This window comes from Xenopus tropicalis, chromosome 3 (genome assembly GCF_000004195.4).
Source record: "Xenopus tropicalis strain Nigerian chromosome 3, UCB_Xtro_10.0, whole genome shotgun sequence".
Taxonomy (NCBI): Eukaryota; Metazoa; Chordata; class Amphibia; order Anura; family Pipidae; genus Xenopus; species Xenopus tropicalis.
The window spans coordinates 45,146,838-45,172,310 of NC_030679.2; the positions used below are offsets into that span (position 1 = coordinate 45,146,838).

The following is a 25,473-nucleotide window of genomic DNA, read 5'->3' on the forward strand; positions in this document are numbered from 1 at the left end:
AGCGCTGTACAATCTTACAATATACACAATTACACACAGTGTTATAATAAATACAATAAATAAGTATAAATACACAGGGAGTAAGTGCCGTGTGGTATGAGACACAGTAGGAAGGAGGTCCCCTGCAGTCTAAGTTATCAACATATAAATAATTATTTACAGAGGAAATATTAAAGTAAAATGAAAATAGCACTTTTTTCTACATATACAGAAAAAGTTATGTATTATGTGCAGGGCAAAGGGCAAACAGTGCAATCAGTGCAATCCACCATGTTTTTTTTATTGTGTTGGGTTGAAAACCCCAACATACTGTTCTTCGGCTTATTCTTCGGCTTTTTCTTATTCTTCTTATTATTATTCTTAGCGCCCCCCATTTTCTAAACGCTACTCCTCCTACAGTTTTAGGGGTACAACACCCAAACTCTCCATACTTCTTCGCCCTATAGCGGAGCAGGTTGCTTGTGCTTTCCTAAGTGAAGATTATCAAACTGCTGCCACACTTACAGCTTTGAAGCTACACCCCCCAAACTTGAATAACATAATCATGGGGTTACCCTAAATAAAACAGCAACATTTGTTGGATGACCCCCAAAGTGGGAGGGGCCAACAACCAAAGTGGGAGGGGCCAAAAACAGCCAATCAAATTTCACCTTTTGATATTTATGGGGAAATTGAAACTGCTGCCACACTTACAGCTTTGAGGCTACACTCCCCAAACTTAAATCACATGGTCATGGGGTCAGCCTGAATGAAAATATGATGATAGTTGGATGCCCAAAAGTGGGCGGAGCTGTGGACAGCTAATCAGATTTTACCTATTGACTTGGCGGAAATTCAAGCTACTGCCAGTCTCACAGTAATAACGCCGGGGTCCCCAAAACTTTGCAGAGTTAGGCACCAGGTAACTGCGGTTCAAGTTTAGGAAAAGTGGGTGGAGCCACCAACAGCCAATCAGATTTACCTATTGACTTTCAATGGGGAAATTCAACCTGCTGCCATTCTCACAGTATTAACACCAGGGTCCCCAAACTTTGCACAGTCAGTCACTAGGTGGGCGGGGCCTCCAAATGCCAATCACATTTCTTTCATTGTTATCAGTGGGTAAAGTTTAACTGCTGCCATTCTCACCTTTAATGTCAGGGTCCCCAAACTTTGCACAGTTTGTCACTGGGTGACTATATTCCAAGTTTAGAAAAGTGGATGGGGCCAACAGCAGCCAATGAGATTTCCCCTATAGACTTCAAATGTTTAAATTTAAACTGCTGCCATTCTTTAAATATTAATACTAAGGTCCCCAAACTTTGCAGAGCTAGTCACCAGGTAACTGCGGTTCTGAGTTAGAAAAAGTGGGCGGAGCCACCAACAGCCAATCAGATTTTACCTATTGATTTTCAATGGGGAAATTCAACCTGCTGCCATTCTCACAGTATTAACACCATGGTCATTAGGGAACTGCATTTTTAGGTTTAAAAAGTGGGTGGAGCCACCAACAGCCAATCAGTCTTCACCTATTGAATTTTTTTGGTTTAAATTTAAAATGCTGCCTTTCTCACACTATTTATGTCAGGGTTCCCAAACTTTGCACAGTCAGTCACTGGCTGACGTATTCAGGCTTAGAACAAGTGGGCGGAGCCACCAACAGCCAATCCATTTCCACCCATTAAATTTCATTGGTTTATAATTAAACTAATGCCATTATTTAAGTATTAATTGCAGGGTTGTTACTCTTTGCAAAGTTAGTCACTGGGTATTTGCAGTTCAAAGTTAGAAAAAGTGGATGGAGCCACCAACAGCCAATAACATTTCACCTATTTACTTTCAATGGTGAAGTGTAAAATGCTTTGCAAAGTTGGTGACTGGGGGACTGCAGCTCAAAAATAGGAAAAGTGGGTTGGGCCACTAACAGCCAATCAGATTCCATCCATTCCATCCTCTGTGAATGCAAAAAAAGCTATTAACACCAGCATGCCCAATGTCAGTTAAGGCTTAGAAATCAAAAACTATCCTACTCCCCAAATTAATAATTACTGATTTATTTTATAAATACCAATAATAATACATATGCATTCATTTACATTCTAAACCTTAATAGTGAATATCTAATCTATACTTTTTAGGAGGGAATTCTATCATGTGACCAGCCTTGCAATTAAGCCACCAGTGCCATTATATGGAAACTAATAATTATGGAATATTTTTACATTTTCTAGACTTATGGCTGGTGAGTATGCAGCAGGCTCTAAAAACAGGAGACATATTATTTCCCTTCTTTGGCCTTGGGTTACCATAGAAGAATAGTGATGGGTGAAATGTTTCGGCAGGCATGGATTCGTGGCAAATTTTTCGCTAAATGGATGAAAAAACTTGCCACCAAAAAATTTGCAGCGCGTCCAAAAATTGTCACAGGCGTCAAAAGAATAGTCGGGGGCGTCAAAATAAATAATCATGCATCAAAAGAATACTCACAGGAGTCAAAATAAATAGTCATGGTGGCAAAATAAATGGTTACGCGTGAAAAGAACAGTGGTGCGTCAAAAGAATAGTCGCACGTCAAAATAAATAGTCGCACATCAAAAGAATAGTAGCGGACATCAAAGAATAGTCGTGGCGTCCAAATAAATAGTCGTACGTCAAAAGAATAGTAGCGGGCATCAAAGAATAGTCGCGGCGTCAAAATAAGTAGTCGCACGTCAAAAGAATAGTAGCGGGCATCAAAGAATAGTAGCGGAGTCAAAATAGTCAAAATAGTCACATGTCAAAAGAATAGTTGCGGGCGACAATTTTTTGACGCGCAACATTGACGCCATTTCGCAAATTTTTCGCTGTTTCAAAATGGGACAGTTTCACTCATCACTATAGAAGAAATATATATCTTGGCTATGTAGACAATAGCTACAAATAGTCTACTCTACAGCTTGGAGTCCCAGAGTTTGGCTTTAGGAGTTTTGCTTGCGAATATATAAAACAAACGGTGTGGTTTTGAGCAGTTATAGTACTAATGCTATGGTTCTGGTATCTTGCAGTATAATAAAACTGAAGTCGTTCTGGCTGGCAATATTCTTTATTGGGGTTATAAGCCAAATGGAATGTACTTAACTATACTTTGTGCTGGTTCTGGGACCTAGAAATATTCTTGCCTAAAAGCAGCATCCAAACCCATTGTTTTCTTGTATGCCTTGCCTTGGCTCTGGGGCTTGGCAATGTTCATGTTTAAAAATCATCAACCAAGCTAAATGTATTCTTCTATGAATTGCTGCTGATCTAAAGTTTTGGCAATATGCTTGCAGCAGACTGAATGCATTCCCCACAATGTCCTGCACTGGCTCAAAGGCCTAGGAAAACACTTACTTGGAGAACAGCAGCCAAGCTTGTTTATTCTGCCTAGTAGACATCTGCAGACAGATTAAATGTACTCCACTGTGTCTTTCAATGAAATGGCTCAGGGGAATGTCAATAGACTTGCTTTAAAAGCAGCAACCAAACTGAATGTATCATGTTATGCAATTGCGATGGCATTGGCTCAGTAGCTGGATACTTTTATCTTTCCTGAAATGCTACAAACCAAACTGAATTACCTATATCTTCTAAGATCACCCCTGTGTTATTTAGGCAGTATGTTTGCTCTGTTGCAGCAGACATTTCTGGATCATATATAGCCATTACCTCTGCTGGATGCAGTCATTTGGCCTTTGTGATTGGTTATTATAGACTTGCTTGCAGAACTGCAGCCTTTTAGAAGATATACTATTAAAGTACAGTATACATAGGCTGAGTATTATTTCCTCACTTTCACAATCACCTTTTTGGCCTAGCTACATAATATTTACTTTGCAAATATTATATTTACTCCCTGCTACTTCTTCAGAGTAAAGTGCATTTCAAACCCCGCAGGTCAGGTCGTAGGAGACTGCAGACATTTAGAATATAACATAAATAATATTCTCCACGTATTACATATTGGGCATTTTATATTTGGTTTGCATTTAGGGCTGCCAAGGTTCAGTCTGTCTTTTATGGGTGTTTCTCTGTATTTCACGTAGATTAGATATGGTATTCTTTTGTGGTTTGTCTTTGTGGGTTCAAAGAGACTAAGTAGATATATTCCAGTGTTTCCATATCTAAATGTGGAAGAATCTACTAGTTTGTCAATATATCTTTTTACTGGTTAATTCATATGGCAGGCTATAGAGGAAGCAGCAGGAAGCATCAGGGAAAGGAGGGCCCAGACCCGGCTATGTAGAAATCCCCCTGAGAGTCTTACCTGAGAGTAAGTGGGTGGGGATCGGGGGACACTAGCAGGCCGGTGGGGTGTGGCGAGTAACAGGTTGCAGTACATGGTGGGCTCCTCTAAATATTTTTCTTTGTGGGAGGGTCCAGTGCAGTGTAGGTATGCCACTGGAAGGCATTAAAGGAGAAGGAAAGGCTAATAAAGAGTTACTCTCTAGCTGCAGGCATACCTTCAGTTGTCCCAATAGTGCCCTTAAGTCTCCCCATATTTCTCCTGTTCAGAAGATCAGAAGCCAAACAGGAAAAAAAAACGCTGAGCAGTGTAGAGAAGATTCCCACAATGCATCGCTCCTTCCAGACTTGGCGACTTGTTAATATAGGCGGCGCATGCGCACACAGCAGGAGCGTCCGGTTGCCATGGCAACGCAGCGTTGGAGAACTCTGTGACATGCAGGTGGGGGTAGAGGGGGAGCCGTGCTTCGAGCGGCAGAGAGTTTGTGGCAGGAGCGGGGAGTGGGGGGGTTTGAGGGGGGAGCGGGGGGGTTTGAGGCAGGAGCAGGGAGCGGTGGAGGCTTTGTGACAGGAGCAGGGAGCGGAGGGGCTTTTCAGCCCATACAGACACGCTGGACAAGATGGCGGCGCTGTTCACTGATACAAGTATGTAGGTTCTAGTATGTGTATCTCTGTAAATCTTTCATTAGGCAAGCCAGAAATATAGCGTTTTTACACAGCAATAGTATTACTATTTAATAGTGTGCTTAATAGATTTTGACTTTCCTTCTCCTTTAAGTACAGGACTCAGTTGGATCTTGGGAGTCCATTAGGGGAAGGGTGGGGGACTCATGCAGAAAGTACATGTTCCTTATGCTCCATTCTGGAACACAAAGAACCCATGCCTATGGCTGTTAATGGCAGGGAAGGTGCAAAGTGTGAAAAACATGGCAGCTTGCACCGTTTGTTTTCCCTTAGTCACGCCTTTGGGAAATGAGCTCTGTTGTGTCTAACACTGTGAAAATATGATTTTATAGAAAAGCAGATTATTTCTAAACATTTTTTTTATTTAAGGTACCTTAGAAATATTTTCAAATACAGTACTTTACTTTGTGGTCTCTCCAGGTTAGTAGATCTCATGATCCACTGAGAGTTAAGTGGCGCCACCTTTCGCTCTTCTCATTAATCATTCATTCTGAGTCCATGGGAGTTTGATGCTGGTATTTCTCTTTTTACTTTCTGATTGTTCCCCATAACCTCTCGGTTACATCTGCATTTTGTCATCTGTGTCTAATGAAGCTTTCACTACATTTGTGGTGATGTCTAACTTTCTCCTTCTGGCAGTTTCCTCATGAATCTTTTATTCATAGCCCATATAAGTTCTGTGCCGGCATTTCTCCTGAGACCTTGTGATTGCTCTACATAATCTCTTAAGCTGCGATAAGTGCTTTGCCTCTACCTTACACCCTCTTTGTGCATATGGTTAAGCTCATCTTCTCTTTTTCGTTGTATAGGATTCCAATATACTCTATGTTTCACATTCTCTTTTCTTATTTGCTACATGCAGATTTAGTCACGTTCTACATTTGTGTCTGATTTTAAGTGAGGGTTTGGGAGCATGTGAATGGTTTGGTCCTATTTGTATAGAGCAGGGCTCCAATTGCCCCTCGATAGATATTTTTAAACCCAGCCTGCTCTATAAGGATCTATAGAGCATTTTGTGGACACCAGCGTTTTAGCGATATATCTGGATCTTGAATATCCTGTATGACAAATAATGATCCCACTACATATAAAATGATGGATAGTACTGGTATAAAGTATTATAGTTCTTGCTCTCTGCACCCTTAAAGTGCACATATGTTGGTAGTTCTTGCTTTCTGTAGCTAGTTTTCATATGTCTGTTACACATACTTTTATGCTTCATATTTATAACAATGTAAAAGCAGTTCTTATGCATAAATTAAACCCAAGCATCACAATTGATATATTTATATTGAAGTGTATCTTCTTTTACACAAAACTAAAATTACTCCAGTATATTACACAGTTCCAGGCCTGGCAAGACCCTTACAATGGACAACACTGGTGTAGGTATTATAGTCCTTGCTGTATTTAGAATATTAGAGGGCACACCGGGCTAAGGTACTCTTGCCCTTTAAAGACAATAAAAATATATACAGATATATACAAAAATCCAGGTGCTCTGGTTTCAAAAATCCCCCCATAAGAGGATAATATATACCAACACACCCTCAAATAAACCCTGCACACCAGAAAAAACCTTTTCAGGGAGGAAAGACATTTTTATTTCTCAAGTCATTATGCACCAATATTGCATTTAAAAAAAAAAAAAAACAACATAATATCGATCTAGCATGCGTGCGCATACGTTTAAAAACTATGTACTACACTATGGACAAAGGCGTTTGAGCCAAAACGTTGGGGTATTCTCTCATCCAGAGTATCTGCCTCCATATCTTTTTTCAGTTTTTTCACTGGGTGGTATGTATTGATTTGTTTATTATAGTCCTTGATCTCTGCAAGTAAGAGCTTTAGGCTAGTCTCACACTGTGTATATTTGTGTGCAAATCTTTGCACTAGCACAGAATATTCTTAATATTTGTCTTTATGCAAATTACTGCATTCTTTTGCCTACAGTAGTTATTTATGTGAGGTCATAATATTAGCACAGCTTGCTGTATCCCAATAAATACTGACAAGAAGTTGTCCAGGGTAAAGGATCTTGATCTCATTTTAAATTTAAAAGCACACACACACACATATATATATATATATAGGTGATTTTATTTCACCATTGTGCTTAAAATTCCTTTATAAAGTAAAATTTTGATTGTGCACCCTTTGATCGTTTAAAAAATAAATAAATAAATAAAATGAAAAAAAAATATATATATAGCAAACCCAGGTGCTTCAGCTCTTACCTCGGGTGCAAGGTAAATGATTTAAATATCTAAAAGAATACCAGCAACACCGAGTTATATTCCAAAAAGATCAATTGTGTATTCAGCATGAGCATATACAGGTATCGGACCCCTTATCCGGAAACCCGTTATCCAGAAAGCCTGTCTCCCATAGACTCCATTTTAATCAAATAATTCAGAATTTTAAAACTGATTTCCTTTTTCTCTGTAGTAATAAAACAGTACCTTGTAATTGATCCCAACTAACATATAAATAATCCTTATTGGATGCAAAACAATCCTATTGGGGTTAATTAATGTTTAATTGATTTTTTAGCAGACTTAAGGTATGGGGATCCAAATTACGGAAAAGACCCCTTATCCGGAATACCCTTGGTCCCGAATATTCTGGATAATGGGTTCCATACCTGTATATAAGCAGCAGAACTCCAATTTCCTAGAGTCCTTTCATGAATCATTGAAACCTGGTGCCAGTTCTATTGTTAGTCAAGAATTCAAGGTTTTTTTTATTTTATTGTTACATGACACATTTATACTTCTCAAATACCTTAGAAAGTATAACAGTAAACACCAAACACACACATAATGTTTATATATATATTTATATGTGTATGTGTATATATATATACATATTAATATAGTGGTGTATTAGTAAACTGTCATTTAGAACCCACTAGGTGTTGCTTAACAGATAAGAAATAGAAAACAATGGTTTTAGTGCGTAAGGGGTTAAATGCCATTCTTTACAAGTATAAAGAATAAAAACATTCCTTTGCAAAAAAAATAAAAGTGTTGCCAGGAAACATTTCATTTGCAACCACTGGAGTGTAACACACAGTATAAAGCTGGCCATACACACAACGATAGTATATGAAACCTAGTACAATTTTAGGTGCGTGTATGGAGGATCAATAAGGCGCCCGATATCGCAGGAGTGTCGTCTCGCTGATCGGGCGGGTCAAAAGATTGCTTGAGCAAAATCTGCGTTTAGGGCTGAATCGTCAGGTAGAGATAGAATCCCTATTGTTTCTACCTCCACGTCTGACGATTCAGCCCTGAATTTCAAGGGAGGGAACTACCAATCTTTCCAATGGCCGCAGGAAAGCTCGTTATTGGTACGTGTATGGCCACCTGTAGGGCTCATTTACGGTTGGCTAGAGGAAAGTGCTCAATAGGTAAGGGGCTTACAATTGCAGCAATATACTACTATATATCACTTTGATACAACATATACCAGCCAGGATGCAATTCACTGCCAGAGGTACAAAGATCTGTGAACCTGTTTATTGACCTTTTTTGTCCCTTGACCCCATTAGTAATATAGCCCTATAATCATTTTCAGAGTTACTAGTCCTTTAATGAAATCATTAGCTTTTTTCCACTTGCTTAACGGTTCAGTCAATTTTGTGCTGTTTAGAGTTGCACAACTTTCATCTAACTTTCCTTTTTCTTCTCATATTTGTAGGAATTTTAATTGAATTGATCAAATTATCCACTCATAAGTCACTCACATCGATAGAACAGTTGGATCAAAATCTTTATTAAGGATTGTTTGAGCCTTCCAGGGAATCAATGCTGTTGTGCATTGAGTGTAATACACCGGCAGGCAGCAAATCGACAGGCTGCACAGTCATGCTCAGAAGTACAATGTGCGGTGCGTCTAGCCTCGTGATGGAAATTTATGAGACCTACAGCAGCTATTCATCCAAACTAATTTTTAAAGCATACAGCTCATTTACTGCTGAAACACATAGCAAAGAAGTATTGATTTCTTGCACTGTTGCACAGGTTACTGTTATGTCCATTATTAAGGAGTAAAAATCTTATTTATTCAGCCATATGATTTAATACAATACATACAACCTGTACCTTTCCAGTTGGTGTTATATATATAACAGCAGTATCCCTGATAGGAGAAAGTTTGTAATGATTTGGGTAAAGGCAGGCTGTTATAGGAGAAGGAAAGGTAAAAACTAAGCAAGCTTTATCAGAAAGGTCTATGTAAATACAGCCATAAGCACTCACAGAAACGCTGCACTGACTTCTCTGTCAAAAGATTTGTTGTCTCTTTGTTTTCCTGTGCCAGAGACACACAGCTCTCTGCTCTCTCCCCTCTCCTGCTCCCCCCACCCTCAAGAATGCTAAGAACTCCCTCCCCCCACTTAGGAATGTGGGATCTGAGCCAATCAGCAGGAAGCTTCCTCATAGTCTTACTAACTGAGCATGTACAGGGGTCTGGGTCTTGGTGCAGGAGTGAGGCATTATGGGTTCTTTCTTTACAGAGCTTAGCGGTTTTTTCTTATGAGGCTTCTGATGATCTGAAGGGGAGAAATATGGGGAGACTTATGGGCACTATTGAGACAACTGAAGGTATGCCTGCAGCTTGAGATTAACTCTTTACTAGCCTTTCCTTCTTCTTTAATCCTTTCTATTTACAGAAGTATGCATGCTCACCCTATCCCTGGCCTGACACCATACTCCTTATTCTGACTTACACTCATCTGCCCGTAACGCCAATGTACCACAAACCCATTTAGAGCACTTAACTCCATTTTGATGATCTCCAAATTCTCAGATGTTATGTGTCTTTCTTGATATAAACTGCTTTTTGCCCGTATAACTGAAAAGTCATTGTGTCGCCATAGATAACTCATACAGCGCTGCGGAATATGTTGGCGCTTTATAAATAAATGTTAATAATAATAATAGCACTGTTATCTTCCCAGTACAGGTTATATGCATTATTTCTCTGCATCAGGTTATCTCAGCATATTTCTGTCTATTGTCGTGCAGAAAGAAAATCCCCTCTAATCTACATGAATGAATAATATAACCGCAATCGCACTTTTATTATTGTTAATATAATTTAACCCTTTCCAGCTGAGGATCATAGGTCTTGCTGCTGTCCATGATCTGTAGCACAGTTCAGGGTCCTATTCCACAAACTTTTGAGGTTGCAAAGATGTTGATTTATATTTACTTGCTTAGGCTACAAAAGGCATGTGGAACTTGTGTCTATCTAATGCTTGCAGAACAGCATCTGCCAGAATCCTCCCAGTACCATTTTCTGCTGTAGGAATCTTTCTAGTGCCATTAAGATATCATATCATAATCCCTGCTGTGCACCTTGTAGATTCAGAAGCTGAAACTAACAGCCGTATGCAAGGAATTCAAATCCTAAAACCTGTAATCTTTCTCAATAAATGAGCAGAAAAAAAAGCATGTTCTGTGCTGATGGCTGATGCAAAATATTTTGCAGATCGAAAATGGCCTTTTTCTACATTTGTATCAAAAAGGAGGGCATCCTGTATATCTACTTTACTCCCCCCTGAGAGTTGTATCTTTAATATAAAGGCTTTAATCCCAGGCTCATTAACATTTCACCCCTTGCAAGGCAGTGGCCCATGGGGTAAAAGCACCCAAAAACCCTCTCTGACAACTCAAATTACCTGTAATAGAAACTACCTGTCACACAAGGATGTTTACGGATGCTTCCCTGCTGGCTGAAGTACGTGCCTATAGCCGAAGGCTCTTTCTTCCTCCAGCCCAACCCAAAAAAAAGCAGGTCTATTTTTATAAAAGCAAACTTATCACGTTACCAGCAAACTGTCTGAAATGCCTAAGGCAATGCACAGTGTCACCTGAGTGTATGAGACCTAGGCTTAAGGATCTAAGCAGTAAATTGCTAAATACCTTGGCCTTATGTGTTTTTTATTATGCTAATCACACGCAGTTACATTTCACTTTCTATTATCTCATTAGCATGAGAATTGTCAGCAAATCCCAATATCTGCATTTATAGCATCGCGCCACTTTTAATATGCATAGAATTTGCATATACCCTTTTTGGCATTCTGTCTTCTGTCTAAATTGTGTTTGCTCCTAATGTTGCGTATGTGTTGTTTAACATCTTTATAGTGTTGCACAAGCTGCTGCGAAATGATAAGGGGGGGGGATAATATTGATAACTTTCACAAATACCAGTACTTCAGCCCTTTCAGGTGTCAAGGATTTAAAATACATACAACACTTTATAAAAACACGTGATATTGCTTTTTTTGTTATATATTTAGGTTTGGTTTGCAGAGATCACCATTTTACAGTAGTCAGCAGAAAAGCAAGGTCCTACCTTCTTATCCCTAAATAAGGAGGTGGGTTTATTGCTTTAGTTTGTTGTTTTGCTAGTTGTCAAGCAAAACAAAAAGGGCGATCAAGGGACTTGTTTATTGTCACAACTGAGGGTGGGCTCTTGTCAGTCTGTCATAGTGATATATTTAGCATGTGATTGCATGGCTAGGGTGGTTGTTTAACTCCTAAAGTGGCTCCCATTGGATAGACAGGTTGGTAGCAACTTTGTAAAAGTAGTGGAGGGCCTTTGTAAATGTTGATGTTTTCACTGTAATCAATAAAGGCGTAGCCAAATCATGACAAGGGGACTCCTCAATTGACCCTTCACCTTGAGCCATCCCACACACCCTTGTTACATACCTTAATGAAACACCAGGAGACAGAGATGGGGTAAAATGGTCACAGCATTTATTAAAATTTTATCAAATACAAAGGACCTTGCCAGCCTAACCCAAGGCAATATTCTAAAGTCAGAACTCCATAAGCGATTGCTACTATTCTTTACTTTTTCTCACTGAAGACTTGAATTTTAATTCTATAGTTGCCATTTGAGATCAGCACTATGTCATTATATTCACCACAGAGTATTAGACTGCCTACCTACAGAGAGGATGGCCACAAACTCTGCTACCAGCAGGAGCTGCATCTCCCACCATGAGAGAAGTCCAGCAGCCCTGCTGCCGGTCCTGGATCTGCAGTGTCTCGATGATAGGAAATCCAAGCAGGCTGTCACCTAGCACAAGCAGTAGTAGCGTCTGTATCTATCAATCCACCGTGCAGTCACAGGAGAGAATCTCCTTTCTCCCTCTGCTAAAATTACCTGTGCAGTACTCTGGCAAATAAAACTTAAAATACAATATCATATATCCACTGTTTTGTTCTAGAGGAAGGCAAAAACCAGAAGCCAGTTAACATAAATAAATACAATGCTGACTCTCAAGTTTATACTGTATAAAGATACAGAAAGCACAATATAACAATGCATTCAGGAAAACATCCACATTCAGTTATTAATAGCTAATATGAGAACAAAAAGAAGAGAAACTGACATTTTGCAACATATGCAAAAAGGGGGAAGGTGGGTGGGATGTTTCTACCTGCTCAGAAGATAAGGAAGTGAGTGCTTCTTTTTCTGACATCACATCCCTTTCTTTCTCTGCCCCCAGGCCAGCCTTCTCCTGCCTTAACTCTTTCCTTCTCATCTAATCACAGTTGCACCTGGTTCTGCCAATCTCTAAACATAAACCAGTGTAATCTGGTTGTTGGTCAATCGGATCCCTTGTCATGCCACCCCTACACATCTCCAGGCCAGTCTCGTTTTCTGCTTGATAATTTGAGATGGTCCCTAAGCTCAGATTCTCAACAACTGCTCAAAGCACACTGAGCATGTGCATTGTCCCAGACAGTTCTAACAGAATCCAAGACAGGAAGCTCCTGCAACAACTGGAAAGACCAACATTATTACTACTATAAAGATTCTGAAACTTTAAGCTAGGGCAGTCAGCTTAGTATACAAAATACGGCATTTTTAGCCATATTCATCTTTAGAGTTTAGTTCTCCTTTAATACATGATACATGAAGATTTTAGGGTTGCCACCTGTCTTGTTTTGGTCCAGACAGTTGGTTTTTTACACCCATTTTCCAGGTTCAAAACTGCCTGCTCGTTCTTCAGAACTCTAAAAACTAATCAGACCTGTCCCCTGACTGACACAGAATTTTGCCGATCACAGGCTGCCATGCCATAGCCCCTCTATTGACCCACCCCCATATAGTATTGCCACCTGGCCAGTACTGGCCTGGCTGGTAAAAATGATGCTTGATAACAATTTTAACAGGGCAGAAAGATAAAAATATAGGAATGCACATATTTTTTCCAGAAAGTTCCAAAAGAAAAACTGCAGCACATCTGTACACAAAGAAGACAGGAAGTAGAAAGGACTGTTAAAGGAACTTACGTCACAAATAAAAAGGGAGGGTTTATTGATACAAGGAAATACAGCAAGTGCATATATTACTTGTGTCACTACGTGGCATCATAACATAACCTATACATGCACCATAACATCCACCTATTAAACTTGTGCCAAAGAATAGCTTATTTATGTAGCAATGTGTGAAATCAATTTTTTCATCAGGTTTTAAAAAAGGATTTGTAGAAATGTATGAATTTTGGTGATTTGTCATTAGCAAAACATTCCATTAAAGTCGGCAAAATAATTTTGTCTGGGAAAGTGCTGAAACTAATCAGAATCCAGGAATTTGTCCCAGTATGATCTGAGCTTCAGTGAAAAAGTTGAGAATCTTTGAAAAACGTCTGAAAATGTATAAAAAACTGCAAAAATGACGTGTATCAAAAAAAAATTTACGCATTCGAAATTTTTTTGACGCGTCTTTTTTTGACGCATGTTCCATTTTATTAACGAGCTCAACAATTAGTTTTTGACATGTGCACAAATTTTTTGTCATGCAGCAAATTTTCCCTTGGCGAATTTTTGCTAAAAAAAGTGCCAATGGCGAAACGTGGAAATTTGCCGCAAATCCATGCCTGTCGAAAAATTTCACTCATCGCTATTTATGAGTCTATGAGAATTGATGGGCAGTATGGTTTATGGGAGTAGGGTGAAAAAGAAAGGTTAAGAACAAGTTTTTGGGTGATAAGAGAGGTGGGTTGTAGTGGCTGCTTTCATTTAGTAATAATTAATAGCAGTCATGTCCCTCACTTATTTTACTTTAATCTTGAATAATGTGTTATTGATAAACAAGAAGATAAAGCTGATTTGTAATTGGTTTGGGGGGCTGGAAATAATAAATAGCAACGTTGACCATCTTAATCCATGGAACAGCTATATAGAAAGTGTTTGGTTGTGAAAGTCACATTATTATCATCATTATCACATCATTATTATAAGGTTTCAGTTAAACTAGGGCTGCCACCTATCTGGTTTTGACCCAGCCCTGTTTTTTTGGAGAGGCCGTCCAGGTCAAAACTGCCTGCCCTGTTTTCTGTATAAGGAAGGTCAGATAGGGTTCTCTGCCAATCACCAATCGCCATGTTATGGTACAGCCCCTGGCATCACAAGCCATCCCGCCCCCACAAAATCACCACCCCTTTCCCTCATATGAACCAGAGGGATGTGCTTTAATTTTTAAAATGTTAATTCTTCTATATACAGTAGGACAATGCAATGGCACATACTGCTAGTAAAGTAGCAGTATCTATCCCTAGGAATTCAACCAACTACCCTTGTGAAAAAAAAGATAACAGCAAGATAAGAATCTTGCTGTTATTTTTTTTTTATAAGGGTAGTTGGCTGAAATTCCTAGGGATGGATAATATAAGGAGGCTAACAGAAGCAGTCACTTCCTTTTACCTACTGGTTAAGATATCTATGACAGCTGCAGATGCTTAGAGAAGAGGTTTACAGAAATCTCGAGCAAAGTCTTGAGCCAAGGGTGCTGGAATCAATCAAGCAAAGCCTGCGGCTGCCTTATATGTTTTCTAGTTATACTAAAATTTAAACTGCCTTTAAACTTGAACCTGTGCAGACAATGGCAACCTTTTGAAACATTTTAATGGCTCCTTCAGTGCTGAATGGGTTACACAGATGCTGTATATACTATATATATGTATTTTATAACCAAAAGCAAAACCTTATAAGGAGCCAGAGAAATGATCTAAGAAGCAGCAAGCTCAGTCCTGCATCTGCACATAATAACTACCAATCTGAGGCTCCTAGACCAATAATTCGTTTCCTAAGGATGAAAGATATCTGTCTGGATAACAGCTTTCAAAGTAAAGGATGATCTAAGAATCGTGGCGCAATCTGCGGTTTTTCAAGAAAAACCAATTCCATTTGCTCAGCCACCTGAGTTACTTAATAAATGGCCCTGCTGTTTCAGTGTGAAGATCATAGTGCTTACAGAGGAAGGGTAGTTTCTCTCCAACTTGGCATATTATTCCTTTAATTCACAAACCCATTGCAGAAGCTAAATTAGGTGCTGTTATGCTTCTCGGAAAACATATTAATCCCCCAAAGCATAAAATATTCTTTTCATCCTCTATAAAGAAATTATGTAGGCTGGATTATACTTGCATCCTTTTTGGAACAATTTTTTTCTTTACTGTAAGAAATAAGTTACAATTTACTAAGCACGGTTTCTGGTGTTGGAAAACGTTATGCTTAAAGAGGATCCAAACCCAAATGTGAATGAATTAAAACTTTCTCGGATTGGTCCTCTGAGATATTAGAGGTTTTAAACGTTTAATACCAGGCATTTGACTCTACAGCTCTATCTGAAAGTCATAGTCAGTCAATTCTAGGGTTAACTGACCACACAGGAAGAGTATACACAGTTAGGGGTTTTGTAATAAAAAGCAAAGTTTACCCAGGAGCAGTAACCTATAGCAACCAATCAGCAGGTAGAATTTACTGGTCACCTGTTTGAAAGCAAACATCTTATTGGTTGCTATGGGTTACTGCTACTGGGCAAACCTATTGCCTTTTATTAAATATGGGGGGTAAGGGTCCATGACACCCTTTTGCTTTTTACAGTTGGTGAATATTTTCACAAAACCAGCACCAAAATGCAGATAGACCCCAATGTATTCTGCACAGAAAAGGTCACCATGAAAAAAAAGTCACAGCAAAAAAACACTCAGAGACTCCAGTGTATGTTTGAAAATGTAGCAGCGAAAAAAGGTGCTGCAAGAAAATTACATTAACATCAGTGTGTTTTGGAAATTTTCACTGGGACAGATTCGCTGTCAAAAACTGATATCTCAGAAACCATTAAAACTAAATAGTGGTTACTCTAGGTAAGTTTATCTAGGGACCCATAGGGTTAACAATCCCTATCAAGAGATATAAGTCAGGAGGCTAGGACCCCATGAATGAGGGAAAGTCAGTGTGCAGGTTATTCACTTGTGAGAGCACATTCTAGGAGAATGACTTAGCTCAGGATTATTTAGAAAGAGCAGCTGTGTGCTCCAACCAGGAGAAATAGTGGGATTAGTACTCCCAAGGCTCTGCTGCTTTAGTGAAGGGACCACAGTAGCCACATGGAATTCAGGCATAGCTTAGCTCTCTGATTCAAGTCAGCTGTACAGATCTGGGCCATTTAAGGTGGAAACCCTTGGAATTTCTGCCTACTTTCCCACATCAGTCTCCACAGTGGAGCTATAACACTTATTTTGACTACACCTGATGTTCTGCTGTCCTGCCTCGTTGCTGTGAGTATTTATCCTGCATATTTGCTTGTCTTGGACAATAAATCAAGTTCCAGTTATTTGCAAAGAACCTCTGGCATCCAATCTTTATGACTACTACCTGGTACCTGGCAGTGGGGAGTTGTAGTTACGCAACATGTCTCAAGTGCATTCTTCTTTTGCAAAGGCCCATTTCCTGAATTTCAGCAAAACTAGGGTGACATTTACATCATCTAATAATAATGGTTCATAAATGGTTTCTGGTCAACCATTTTTCACAGTAAAAAAAAAAACTAGAGGGGATTAGTATTTATGTGATAACCCTGTACAGTAAAGCATACTCAACTGCAATTTATGCTGTTTATTAATTAAAACATATTTTTTTACCCCTCCCCCTCTGATTTTGGCAGAGAACGTTCCAGACTGTGCAGTAAATGCGTGGATTTTGTGACCTAGACGAGATCACTGACTCTTCTAAGGTTCCTTTTGGAAATCGGCACATGTTAATAGAAACTGCACGAGTGGTTAGATGGGACATAATTGACACACCCTGGATACTTGCCTTCACAGCTTCAGGAAACAGTGTTCTTTTAAAATGGGAGTTCACCTTGAAAAAAGTTTGAGTATGTTATAGATGAATGATTGGTGGCCATTTTTTAGTTCAAGCCCATGTTAGAAGTTCAACCCTTGGTTAGGGCTCCTTTTGGATTATACAAAGACACATTAGGTTTGTCAAATTATTAAGCTTCCTAGTATGGCCCCACAAATGCAATGCTGTCAATGACGGGAACTTATATTTGCTCATATATTATTCAAGGCCACCTCTTCCATTTTTTCTTTCCAACTGCTGACTGGCTGCTAGAGCAATCATTAAGCCCTAGTTAGCTCTAGCTAAATGTTAAAATCACAAGCCTGACATCCTTGCAAAAACAACTGCAAATTGCCTTTAGAATTACACTGTCTGCATCATACTAACTGGTCATTTTTAAGGTGAATTTCCCCTTTAATACTCCCGATTTTGTAGGACTAAAAGTCTTAGTCCAAGTACAAGTCCAAGTTAAGACTTGTATCCAAGTCAATGGAATTTATGACAATCATCAGGGTGAGGAATGTTTATACAGGATTTTATTCTATGGCAGTCCTGGAATATGCACACAAGACTCTCACTTCCTGGTACCTCTGCTTGAGATGCTGCAGGATGGACATTTTCATCTTTTGGAAACAGTTACTGGGATTGTGCTTAATACAGAAACATCTTGGACAAACTGGTTTTCTTTCAACACTGTAATCATCAACTGAGCGGTTGTAACCTTTATGAAACCGGTCAAAAAAGCTATGATGTAAAATGAAAAATGAAACGGGTTACTGTGGGAAACACAAGACAAATTGTTTGCTGGATGTACAATGGACCGGGTATGGCACTATTTAATTGTCATTATGGTTACACTCAGGTGGTATAGATGCAGTCACGGTCATGTAACATGTACCAGATCACAGCCATTGGTCACCTCAGTACCTTCCCCACAGGGGCTCATTTACTAAGATATGTGATATAATGAAATTCATTTTGATCTATCTACCGCAAGTTATACAATGAAAGCAAGGATGTGATACTAAAAGGGTCTTTACTGAGCAGGAAGGCCTTATGACAAGTGCTAAAAGCAGGAAATCCACCATTTTTTTGCATTATCATACTGCCCCTCCTTTCGAAATACAGAGACTTCTAACTGCCCCAGTAAATGCAGTGCTGCCTGCCTTCAACAGCACCGTATTCATGGGTGTTGGAAGGGGAAAGATACATTGACAACCCCCTTACCCCATTCCTAACTTGCAAATCTTTTAGACAGGACAGGCCTGCATTCACTGATGCTACACTCTACACCATATTTTCTTTAACTGAGATGTAGACCACAGCCAAGACTCAGGGAAAAACTGGTCCCTGAATGGCTGCTAAGCCCCTTAGTGCTCTTACCTTTATATGCAATTAAAGGTACTAAAATTCCCCAGGAGCAGGAACCCATAGCAACCAATAAGATGTTTGCTTTTAAACAGGTAACCAGTAAATGCTGCCTGCTGATTAGTTGCTATAGGTTACTGCACCTGGGCACCTTAGTGGCTTTTTTTACATCACCCCTTTAAACTTCTTCCCTGGGTTTGAGTAAATAAGCCATTATGGCTTTACAGTACTGGTGCAACACCTATGTTACACTAGCAACACATTATTTTGGCAATAAAGCTATCTGTAGCATCATGCCAAAAACAACTGTATATCTGCACTCAGCATTGCTATGTGAGTCACTTGCAGCCCTGTTTATTCTAGTGAGCCAGTGAGGTATCTCAGAGCTATTCATTTTGCACTTAAAGTAAATGTATACCTTATATTTATACCATATTAGTAAGTTGGTTTTATCTTCTATTCATTTCTCATTTCCCATTCATTTTGCATTCACTGACTTGCTTTTATACATATGAGCAGGAAATATCCTATTGAAACGTTTAATTTACAGAATAACTGCACAATAATAAATGTATGATCTAGGAGGGTGTTGCTGATGTTATTCTGGGAGAAGTTACCGCTTATCTCAAGTGAAGAAGCACTATCAAAGCTGACACGTATATTATGAGCAGTTTTTAAGAGAAGGAATGTTCTGTGCTCACAGTAATTTAGAGCCTCATAATTACAGTAACTGCCTGTTTTAAGAAGACATGCACAAGCACAAATGTAATTTTACATTTCAGATTCATCTGAATCTTTAGCAGCTATATACTAACACAAATGCAATGTGCAAAGTGCAAACTTTGGTTGCCAGTCAGTGCATTTTACCCAAAGCTGTATTATTTTCCAGAATCCCAATATAAAAGTTGGGCAACCTCCTTAAATTACCCCCGCCTTAGTAAAATGTTGTATTTGCAATATCCTGGCATCAGTGGGGGTATAATAACATAACCTTTTGATTGAAGGAAGTAACTAAAAGAACTGCTGTTCAGTTGTTAGTAATAGAGAAAAATAAATCTGAATGCAGGGAAAAAGGTATGTTATTCTGAGGGCTGTAGAGAGTAATTTTAGAGCTAATTTCCTAACAAAGATACTAAATTGCACTAATGAAATTATCTATAGAAACCATCAGTTGATTGCTTTCATTTTCTAACATTCCACATATTAAAAGCTAATTGATGTTTGGTTGCTTTTGATTAATTTAGCATCTATGTTTGTAAAAAAGCCCCTTAGTGTTTGATCTATCAGGTGTAGTCAGTTGTATGAGTAGGTGCAACACTCTAAGGTAACCCAGCTAGTAACATCTTTGCAAGGCTGATGGTAATCCAGGGACCTCTACCTGTCGATACCCTACACTTTGTATCTTGCACCTTATTCAAAAAAGAATGAAGTAACTGGCATCCTGGCACAAAGCACAGCCATAGATTCATGTGTTTTAATGCAAATACATTTTTGAATGACACTTGAATAGAGGCACTTTTGCACACACTGTGATACTTAAATGAGTCCAATAACCTGAAATAATGGGACCAGCACTCCAAATTCTTTGAATAATCAATGCTTCTATTTCACAACCTTACTTTTTCCTTACGTTTGGCCCCACCTGGCCACTGGCAATCTGGAAACTTGGGCTAATGCCAGAGGGTTTGCTGTAAGTTTCTATAGATTGGTGCTTTGTATGAGACCTGCGTGGGGTCTGCGTGGTCGGTCTTTGTATGCCTAGCATGCCATATATACAGAAAGACACCAACCCATAACTCACATTTTCCCACATACAGTACCTAGAACACAGAGTTACATATAAATTCTCCTTCAGCTAACAAACACTGGAATGGATTCATGTACTCTACTAACTGGATCGATTCACTCAAATGTATAAAGTTTCTCTTGTGAATTACACTTACCACCATTGTACACAGTTCATCCCATGTACTCATACTGGATTGTCTAGAAAGGGCATCATTTTGTTCTTTGAATCTTTATGCATGTCTCTAAACTTATAGGGAGCCATACCAGCAATCTGCCTGGCGGTTCACCCCCTTATCATCAGGGAACTGAAGCATTTAGCTTGAATTGAATGAAAAAAAAAATAGAATAAAATATTTAAACTTTGCTAAATAAATTGTCCATAGGGCAGAATAAAAGGGGATGTTCATCTTTTCAAGTGCTACCAAAGTGGAAACACTTTTGCAAATATAATCATTTAGCAGAAATCAGTTGTTTAAACATTACTAACTGATATTGTTGTCCCATACCAGAAAGAATATTTAGACCATTCCTCTGTAGAATGGTGTTTCCGACCCATTCCTTCCTTCCCATAATGCAGAATGGTGGCAGGTATGAAACTTCAGCAGAGAGAGATGTGGGTTTACACTGCTCTGTATGCCCAGTGCCTAAATCACTCATTTGCATAGCATTAATCCTATTGGCAGCTGACCAGATTAATGCTTAGCAAATGAATGAGGACAGCCGGGATACGTGCAGTTAACCCAAATGTCATCAAAGGCACATTTGCCCAGGAGCAGTAACCCATAGCAGCCAATAAAATGCTTGCTTTTAAACAGATGACCAGTAAATGCTACCTGCTGATTGGTTGCTACAGATCAGGGATCCCCAACCTACACTCAGATGTAAAAAGTGTCAGTGAGCCACACAAGCATAAAAAAAAGTTCCTTGGGGATGCCAAATAAGGGCTGTGATTGGCTATTGGGTAGCCCCATATGGACAGCTAGCCTACAGGAGTAAAATTGAGCTTCCAAAACTTGTCTCCAAGCCAGAGATTTAAAAATGGGCACTTACTTTAAGGACACTGGGAGCAACAAGGGGGTAGTGAGCAACATATTGCTTATGACCCACTGGTTGGGTATCACTGCTATAGATTATAAGACGTGTATGAAACTTTGATCCAGATATTACATTGCCCCATTAGTACTTAAAGCCATGGCAGTCCTCACTGATTTCTCCTCCTTGCTGCTGATCTCTGCATCAAGCCTCACCCTAACGTCAACCTGTATTTGCTACAGGATTATATTTGGAAAGTGTTTTCTTTTTGAAGAATACAATTAATATTAATTAATATTAAGAACATGGTAATGATTTTGGAAAGGGTGATGTTGTATTTGTGCCATACAGGGCTTTTCTTTATAACTTAGGTTGCTAAGGGACTGTTGCTGATAGTACCTAATCAAGTCTTGTTTTCGTTTTCCTACTTGTGCTAGCACGTTCAATACTAATTGTTGATTGGTTGCTATAATAGAAGCTGCCCTTGTACAAGTTAGTGCCCTTGTTTAGAAATCAGCCCTAAAGTCTTATCTTTGTCAGTGCTTAAGCCATCATTCTTCCAAGTCTGTTTTGAAGTAGGTATGTAGGTCTGAAGAAATGTCTTAACACTATTTATTAGCTTTCTGCGGGAATATTTGCACAGACTACATGGTTCAGTTTATAAACAAAGTCAATTCTTACACAGAAAGAATGCCTATTCCTTACTTGGTTACCATATTTTCCCATTTTAACTATATTTGTGTAATTGCAAAAGCTAACTGTAATGTAAAGCAGAGAGAATCCTTAGCAATAACTTTTTATTAATAAATCAACCCAAGGGGTGTTTAGTCAACCTCAATAAAACAAGGTTACACAAGAAGTATGCTATTAAGGAGTATGTGTTTTCCGGATTCCATTTCTACTGCTCTGCTAAGACATATTAGAAATACAGTATTTTCAGTGAAGTTGATCCCAAATACGTTTTAGGGAGTTAAATGTTACTTTTTTATTTTTATATTTCATTCAAATTATATCCTGTAGCTGTAAAATCTTGTTTTATTTCTCAGCTGGGTCTGAGCATAGTGTATATATATACATTATACAAGAGCCATGATCTTGTATGATCAATAAAGTATCCCCTGTTATAAAATATAATAATATTAGAAGTCCTTCTGCCTTGTGCTTTTATATAGTTGTGGAATTCCTTGGTGACATACTATCCTTAGATTCTACAGTAAGGGGTACGTTATTTAAATATTTGTTAATGTACCAGTAGGTCCAGGGCTCATGGGTAGGCCATAGGTTTACCCTAAAGAAGGAAAACTTGAATACTATATACAATGAGGCAGGAAATACAGAATAATGTAAGAATGTTGTTGCTTACTGAAATACCAACAGTGGTGATAGAAGATAAGCTGTATTAACAAATATCAGCTTTTTATTACACTTACTGTATATCTATATATCTTATGGTTATACTCTTCCAACTGATTTAAATTACATCTATTCTGGGAAGGTTCCAATTAGAAATCATTTTTGGAATCTATATGAATGGCTGAATGTCAGTCAGGTTAGTAGAAATTATTAGAAATTAGCTGACTGACATGATTTCCAATTCAGCTTAAGGATCAGGTAAATTATAAGTTTTTGGAAAATACAGGCATTTCCAGAATTCACATGGCATTCAGACTGTTAGCGCCTATGGGGAAAGCAGCAGCTCTTATTATGTAACAAACAAAGAATAATATTTTTGTATGTTTATCTAGTAGAAATGTAAAGACAACACATACAAACAACTATCATTTATTTTTTCTCCATAGCTGATAATGGCCACTGATGTACATGTAGCAAGTGCTGTCCGAGCTATTAGATGCCATATGTGTTTATCTATTTCTGCTCATTTTTACGCCACGTTATTATTCAACAATGAAGCCATACAAAGAGGTCTATGATCTTGCTGTGGGCATCCAGATTAACAGCCCTAGTCCATGTGATATTTGGATTCATCTTTTTGAAACTGATAATATTTTTGGAGTCATTTTTTTAAAAATGTATTTTAAGTGTAACATTACACTGAAGCTTTCCAAATATCCTATTCTATGAATATGCTTCACTGTTAAAATAGTTGTATCAAATAATTGTATCGATTGGAGTAAATGATTCCAAAAATATGACTGAAATATGGTCACTGCAAGCATAATTACTAAACTGGTTCTATAAAATATATAATTACTTCCCTCCTTTTTAATTTCTCTAGTTTCCTTACAGAAATATAATGACCCAACTTGTAGTATTAGTCTTTTTTAGACTCAGGCTGGCTACAACCTTCCCTACCACCCTCATTCTCCTCCTGTAGTGTTACAACCCACATAAGAATTACAATAGGCATAATATTTGCAGGAAAAACTTGACCACAGTCAGTAAAAACTATATTAATATAACAATTAGTCCATATAAATCATAACTCCTAATAAACATGATGCTCCCTAGAAGCCATACAGAACAATCATGTGATGGAAGGATGATCAATATTCCATAACAAACAAAAGTTTATGAACCCTACTAAAACAGACATAGGGTAAAAAACAAACAAAAAGTAGTAGTCAATTAAGCTGGTTGTCAGCAGGATGCAATGATGTTTAGATATTGTATAAACAACCGGAATACATACTACTTTCTAGCTTACTATCATTCCTTTAAAGAAGAGTGAAATGCATTATGTAGAGCTAAATAAAATTCAGTATATACATCCTGCACAATGCATCTTTCTGTAAGGGATCCGGATACTTTTCTCTGTTATTGTGGCCAGTGCTGGAGATCTTGGGGTACATGAGCAAAGCATAAATATTAGTTTTGCACAAGGGAAAGCTGCCAAACCTCTACATCATCTGTGTGACTACTCTGTGGGAACACTCTCAGCATAAAGGAATACAATGCCTGCTTACCTTCTATCTGAAGCAGAGAGAGCCATTTATTAGTGGATGCATCTGTATCCCTATACGTTTTTCACATGGTATAGTAACTTCCACTCACCAAAGCCATATTTATTTCAACTGAATCAGGTACCTTTGTCTTTGAGTTGCATATTATACACATAGATCAGGTTCAACCACAGCACAGCAAAGTAAAATGTCATAAAATTGATTGTGTAATAAATTCTCACATGCATTGAAATAAATGTTAGACTGTTTCACAAAAATTCATATTGAGGCACTTTACTGTGAAGAATTATAACCATTTATAGCAACCTTACGAATGCACCCACAGGTGCAGGTGCTCTAAAATGGGGGCGTTGACAAGCACCCAACTTGGAGTGTGATCAAAATTACACTGGAATTCATGGAAATGTATGGGAAAACACTGCATTATGAGTAAAAACATGGCTATTTGTGCCCAAAATTGTTTTTACCATACATTTGTATTCATAAATGACCCCTTATTTGTCAGTTACTCTGTCAATTAATTCTCATCTCTGCTGTTTCATTCTGTATGCCCTGTATGTTATCATATTATTGTAAAGCACTGCTTGTTAATCAGGAGATTGCTGTTTTCACTCTGTACTGTACATGTTGTGTTGAGAATATGTTCTTCCTATTCTTTAAATTTACAGTATTTCTTAATATTTATGTATTTAAAAGAGGACATGGGCAATAATGTATATTTAGACCTTCTCCCTCCTATAATCTGAAGAATCACAAATTTCAACTCCAGTGCAATTGTGTCCTTCCACTATCTCTTTGATGGCTATCAAGTGTAGTGGGATTAAAATGGAAATAAATGCTGTATTTCCCAAAGTGGCTTTGCAAAGTCCACGAGGACTGTCTTCCAGAACAGGAATAATAGTAATAAAAAAAAATAATATGGAAAAATGTTCTTTCTATTGTAGATGGAGCTGATGCCATTTTTTACTAGTACGGTATGTTGCATTTCTAAGTGACCAGCATTGTTAAACTGTGATTATTTTTATCTTCTACATTCCCAGTTCCCCAGGCAAGGAAATCAATTGCCCTGTTTCCAAGACACCAGACACAGACTGTAAGCTCTGTGGAGCAGTGTCTCACTGTGTACCATTTTAGGTATAATCAGTAATACTAAAAAAAAATATGAAATAGGATAATAAATTATAACAATGCTTATATTTTCCATGTGCATAGATGTTTTTTATGTTATTTTTTGTTAATGTCCTTTCAATAATGTAAACAGTCTGTGTGTTTCTTCC

At 38.3% G+C, this 25,473-nt stretch overlaps 1 protein-coding gene across 1 annotated transcript in view; it reads left to right on the forward strand.

The window, feature by feature from the left end:
* The window catches only part of hrh2 (histamine receptor H2), a 71,680-nt gene extending 50,609 nt beyond the window's left edge, over nucleotides 1-21,071 (forward strand). The window contains exon 3 of the mRNA XM_002938065.5: nucleotides 16,909-21,071. Within this exon, the coding sequence (XP_002938111.2) occupies nucleotides 16,909-16,954 (46 nt within the window). The 3' untranslated portion in view covers nucleotides 16,955-21,071. The remainder of the gene's footprint in view (nucleotides 1-16,908) is intronic.
* The last annotated feature ends 4,402 nt before the right edge of the window (nucleotides 21,072-25,473 follow it).